General features: G+C 36.6%; 1 protein-coding gene across 1 annotated transcript; it reads left to right on the forward strand.

The window, feature by feature from the left end:
- The first annotated feature begins 552 nt into the window (after positions 1-552).
- LOC142615710 (phosphoglycerate kinase, chloroplastic) lies at positions 553-4,862 on the forward strand. Its single transcript, XM_075788478.1, has 6 exons — positions 553-1,286; positions 2,141-2,218; positions 2,341-2,601; positions 3,079-3,396; positions 3,645-3,803; positions 4,407-4,862. The coding sequence occupies exons 1-6, from the start codon at positions 861-863 to the stop codon at positions 4,614-4,616; spliced, it is 1,452 nt and encodes a 483-aa protein (XP_075644593.1). The 5' UTR covers positions 553-860; the 3' UTR covers positions 4,617-4,862.
- The last annotated feature ends 1,596 nt before the right edge of the window (positions 4,863-6,458 follow it).

Genomic DNA, 6,458 nt, shown 5'->3' on the forward strand with positions numbered 1-6,458 from the left:
GATTACCATTCTTGTTGTAAACCTTATTCGGTGTATCAAATATGCCCTTAACAGAAAAGAGTGAATTTTTTATTTCTATTTTTATGGAGTAAAGAGTAATTATTATGCCATGGATGTCTTAAATTTCAAGTTCTTTGATATATATTGAATAAGGTAAGGTTTTCATCAAATGCTCTTATGTGCCAGATAGAATACCAAGCCAACACATGGTCATTTGACCATGTTGTGCTTAAGTCACCTCAACTGCACAAATACATGAGAGGCAAGCTAACCCCATAAAAATAATTATTTGCAAGAAAAAAAAAACTACAAAAAAAAATTCATTATACCGTTGCTATTACACATTCAATACATACTCCTTAAAATCAGTTAAAATTGTAAAACTGTAGTATTTTATTTCATAAATTTAACTAAAATTGTTTTTATATAAAATTTTAGTCTTTGTAGCAGGTGTGTGTGTGCGAAGAGTGTGTAACTAGTGTTTTTTTTCTTTAGTAAATAATGGTAAGCAGCGTGTGATAATCATTATTTCGACTCGTACTGAAAAACAGTGTGTAAGAAAGAAAGACACCCAAATAAATCCATGCTGTCTCCTAGTAATAGTAGCAACACAATCTCAAAAGCATCGAACAACTTCAACCTCTCCTCAACGATAAGAGAAATCCACACATTGCCCAATCATTCCCATCCCTTCTTCACGTCCACATCTCTCTCTCTCTCTGACCCAACAACAACACCCAATCAAAAACCACCCCATTTCCCACATCCACATAATAATCAAACCCTTCACAAACACACATACCCACACACACTCTTTTCCTTACTCACACTTCTCAGAGACATATCACAAACACTTAGCCATGGCTTCAGCCACTGCACCCACCACCCTCTCTCTCCTCCCCACCACCACTTCCTCCTCTACCTCCCACACTCGCTCTTCACTCCTCCACCTCTCACCCACTTCTTCTTCCATTTCTCTACGCTCCACAAGCCTTCGTCGCCTTGGTTTCTCAGCCGCTGACCCTCTCTTATCTCTCCAAGTGGCCTCCAAAGTCCGATCATTTGGTGGCAAAGGAGTGAGGGGCGTTGTGTCTATGGTCAAGAAGAGTGTTGGAGACTTGACTTCCGCGGACTTGAAGGGGAAGAAGGTGTTTGTGAGAGCTGACTTGAATGTGCCTCTCAATGACAACCAGGAGATCACTGATGATACAAGGATCAGGGCTGCTATACCAACTATCAAGCATTTGATTCAGAATGGGGCAAAAGTCCTTCTTTCCAGCCATTTGGTACGTGGGTTTTGGAGATTTTGAGGTTTTGGTTTTTGGGTTTTGATCATATTGTGGGATTTTGATGGTTCCTTGTGATTGTGGGTATTAGAATAATGTTTTGAGTAGTTAAAATTCATTGTTTCTTTATCTTAAGTAAGCTTTTGACCGGAAATTTATGGTATGAGAGTAGGCTCCTCTTATTAGTGGGTGTAGCAGTATATTGAATCAAGTCTTTGCTGGTTTGGGTTTTGTTCATGTACTGAATTTTGATGTTTGCTGAATTGGGCTTTGATCATGTATTGAATTTTGCTGGTTTTGACGATTTTGTGATGTTTAATTAATTGTTATGTTTTAGTCTTTGATCAATGCAGTTTTCTCAAGTAGTTCATAGATGGTTCTTTGTAAATTTGAGGAATGGTTTGTGTTTTGGAATCAAATATGTATTTCTGATGGTTCTTTGTTATTGTGGGACTATATAAGTTTCTGTTACAGTTGTTTCTAATGGGTGTTTAGTACTCTTTTGTCTGTTTGATTAATTTGTTAGAGTCATAGAAAATTAAGTTATTCATTTCTAGTAATAATTGAGTATATTGTAATTTCTATTTAATTAATGGCTACTTCTTTGGGTGTTTTAACACTAGACGAGACATTTGTTCTGGCTTGTACATTCATATCTTATTGCAGAAAGATACGTTAATAAAAAAATTTACATTGTTGTTGTCATGATGCCTTACTTGAAGGCAGATCATGTTTTTGAAGTAGTTGTCTGTTGAACCAAATGGGGCTCACATTCTTATCTCTTCCATTTTAAGGACTGCTTAATATGTTTACTTTGATGAGCTAAATTAATGATAATTTCATTGATTCTTCAGGGACGACCAAAGGGTGTTACTCCAAAATTTAGCCTGGCACCACTTGTACCTCGACTTTCTGAACTCCTAGGCATTCAGGTGCGTCCTTGCCTTCAAGAATGCAGTAGGAAAAGAAAAAAAAAATATGAAGAATTTTCAATATTTGTGGATTGTGACTAATATCTGGGAATCCTCCGTTATTTGTTTATGATGACGGACAGGTTGTAAAAGCAGATGACTGTATTGGTCCAGAGGTAGAAAAGTTGGTGGCTTCACTTCCTGATGGCAGTGTTCTTCTTCTTGAAAATGTGAGATTTTACAAGGAGGAAGAAAAGAATGATCCTGAGTTTGCAAAGAAGCTTGCATCCTTAGCAGATCTTTACGTGAATGATGCATTTGGAACTGCACATAGAGCTCATGCATCAACAGAAGGAGTTACAAAATTCTTGAAGCCATCTGTTGCAGGGTTCCTATTGCAGAAGGTGGGCTTCTCAATTTTCATTATCTAGAGATATATTGACCTACAAATATTCTGCTGGATTTTTTGCTGAAATTTTAAAGAAGTTTATCACTTATGGATGATTCATATCTTTCACAACCGAATTAACTGGTGACAGCTGATGTAGAACCCATATTTGTCAGTAATGCAATGTGCATGAATGGAGGAACACTTATAGTTAGGGTGGATAAATCAAAAGAATCAATTCTTCCTTTATGGTTCTTAGGACCTGTGAGAGTAATTTAGATGGATGATCAATTTTTTCATTTTTTCTTCTAAGAGCAATCATGGAGGACTGTTTATCAAATGTGAACATCCTAGATTTTCTGTTGTTTCTTCATTTCTGCATAAATATGCTTGTACTTTTTCTTTTTTGAGTGAAAACAATAGAAATATGCTTGTACTTATCAAAGAAAGTTATGATAATATTATTGTTCACTATCATCTTTTCTTGGTTTAGGAACTTGACTATCTTGTTGGAGCAGTATCAAGCCCAAAGAGGCCATTTGCAGCCATTGTGGGTGGCTCAAAGGTTTCATCCAAGATTGGAGTAATTGAATCACTTCTAGAAAAGGTTGATATCCTACTTCTAGGTGGAGGAATGATCTTCACTTTTTACAAGGCACAGGGTATCTCAGTAGGTTCATCCCTGGTAGAAGAAGATAAGCTTGATCTTGCAACAACACTCATAGAGAAGGCCAAGGCAAAGGGAGTTTCTCTTTTGTTACCTACCGATGTGGTAATTGCGGACAAGTTTGCTCCTGATGCTAACAGCAAGGTTTGTTCTCTAAGCTCCCTGTACAAAATTTGTTCCTAAGATTTGTTCTTTTTGGACATTCTGTGTTTCCAATGATAGAGAGCCTAGACTGCTAAATAAACCTTGCCAATTTTGGTTCAGTGAAACTAATCTTGACTTTAATCTACACAATACTCAATAAAATTGATGATTGTTCTCACTAACCTCCAGTATCTTTGATTCATTGTACTTTGTTAGCAAGGAATAAAAGACTGCCTTTGTCTTTGCAGATTGTGCCAGCTTCTGCCATCCCTGATGGCTGGATGGGGTTGGATATTGGACCAGATTCCATTAAAACATTCAATGATGCTTTGGAAACAACTAAAACTGTCATTTGGAATGGACCAATGGGAGTGTTTGAGTTTGACAAGTTTGCAACTGGAACAGAGGTATGTGAAAAATTTTGTGGCTATTTTTTTATTGGTAGGTTACATATGCATCCAGTGCGTCTTGAACACAAGACCTTGCCTTCCACCTAGAACTTATAATTGGAGGAAGTGCCAATTGAGCTAGAGCTCATTGGCTATATTCATTTTGGTTTTTCATTGTCCATGTACATGTTTTCCAATGAGCTATAGCTCAACTGCCATTTCATAATAATGGGTTGAGAGGTGAAATCATGGGTTCAAGACCTGTTGGTGACTGTAAAGTTTACCAATAGAAGAAAAGGTTCATGAACATGTTTCCTATTAATGTCTGCATATATTATGCATGTGCGGTTAGACATAAGATGTATTCCAACCTCAACCTACCTTGTCCTTTGAAACTCTATACAAAATACAAATCATCATCCAATTATCTGGGTACAAACATAGCCTAACAAGGTCCTGGTAGATAGAAATACCACTAAAGCATGCTGCCTGAAGTGGTGTACCAACTTATAGCTAGCCATGCCCAAGTTTGATGTAAAATACCCAACCATTATATGCAATTGCCACCTCTTTGTATGTGAATGACTAGAGAGTGAATTGAAGTTATATCACTGCTTGCAGGCTGTTGCAAAGAAGCTAGCAGAACTTAGTGGGAAGGGAGTGACAACAATCATTGGAGGTGGAGATTCTGTTGCTGCAGTAGAGAAAGTAGGAGTTGCTTCTGTGATGAGCCACATTTCAACTGGTGGTGGTGCTAGTTTGGAACTGTTGGAAGGCAAACAGCTTCCTGGTGTCCTTGCTCTTGATGAAGCCACACCCGTTGCTGTGTAAGGCAATTTCAATTTGATTTTTTTTTTAACCCCCATCATTTGAGGTTGTAATGCGAAATGAAATGTTGTAGGAAGATATGAGCTGTTGTTGTAAATGTACATTTGTTATGTTTGATGTAAGGTCAGATTCAATCTCTCAGTCCCCCCCCCCCCCCCCCTTTTTTTCCATAGAAATTTACCAGAACAGATTGTGAAGTTGGGCAGGGATAGACACAAAAAATCTAATAAATAAGTACATTGCTCTCAATATCTATTTATATTTTTGGTCATGTCTAGTTTTAGCTTATACTCATTTTGAGCATTATTTCTGTACAATATACGATCTACAAAAGAAAAAAAGAAAAAAGAAATTAGAGAAGGCATCAAATCAAACATGGTTTCCGTTGGATCAGTTGTTATCTTCACGTGGACACAGGTGGTTTAAATTGGGTTTTGTAAGATATTAACATTATCTCTCACTCTCCACTAGTAGTTTGGTCCTCAAAATTTCAAAGATGACAATAATATCAAAGGTGTGGAGAGGCTGATTTTTTTTTTAAAAAAGTTGATCCCATGAGCTCTATAATCCTACGCTACGGAAATGAGTGGCCTACATGTAATGTGGTCCTTTGGACACTAATCTTCTTCTTAAGACATTTTTGTCACCTGTCATGTCCATTATAGTTACAGTCAGATGGCGAACTTTCATAAGGCCTAGGAGTTGACCTCAGCTTGGAGATTCAACCTGAAATTCTATTTGCCTATTTAAGATAGAGTTGGGGGTTACAATTGTTAATGAGATCATACGATTCATACATACCAAGTAACCTGTAACCCTTTGTAACTTTGTTTTCCTTCGATAAGGTCACCCGTTAACCGAACCAAAGTTTAATTGGGTGTGAAACTAAAATAAGAGAGAGATGGTCATTTTGGTTAACAAAAAGGTCACGTATTGTTGGCTGAATTGTCAATGAGATCTAACCAAGTAGCCCTTCTCCTTTCTTCACCAGTAATTTGGTACCTCATATATAACTGAACGTGATGCTGACTTAGAGTTGTGAAGATAGCTTGAACACAACCTGGATTTAGAGAGTTTTTGGTTTTTTTCACGGACTTCTTGAGGTCAGCATGAATTAATGCAAAGTATGCAACTATAAAAGTCTCAATGCCAATGCAACAATGTTCATGAGCTGGGTCAACTTACTGTACCAAATCATTTTGCACCTAACCTTGTACGTCACTATTGAACTTTTGGTGAGCAATCTCTGTTAGAAATACGTGTTATATTATATTATATAAGTCAATCCCAGTCCCTCCCCAAGTTTAGTTTTGATCATCATCATAATTTTATCTTCATGATATATCAAGTTCAAAACTTAACATCTAAACTTGAACTACAATTATGATTATTTTTTGGATGCTAAAATTGAAGAACAATCAGATAAAATATTCAGTAATTATTCACATATATGATGCCTTGGAATAACGATAACATTACACTGATTAGGTCCTAATCTAATTGTCAGTTGCATCAATACCTGAGCTTTGGACTCTTCCAACCTATGAACATTTGGAGAAGAAGAAGATGAAGAAAATGGAGGCACACCTGAATAAATATATTAAGAATCTAAGTCAATGCTGTTGTTTGTATAAAATAATCCTTGATTAACCAAATTAATCTCATTGCATAGCTGACTGATGTTTCAATAGTTGCTATTAGTTGCATCGTTATTTTTCAAGAAAGCTACCTAGTCCAACTAATAGTCAATAACAAGGGAGGTAAAAGAAACTTTAAACATTGCTACTTGTTAAGTATAGATTTCCAATTCAACTAGTCCAAATCTAGACTGAAGAACTTTGCATT

This window comes from Castanea sativa, chromosome 11 (genome assembly GCF_040712315.1).
Source record: "Castanea sativa cultivar Marrone di Chiusa Pesio chromosome 11, ASM4071231v1".
Classification (NCBI taxonomy): Eukaryota; Viridiplantae; Streptophyta; class Magnoliopsida; order Fagales; family Fagaceae; genus Castanea; species Castanea sativa.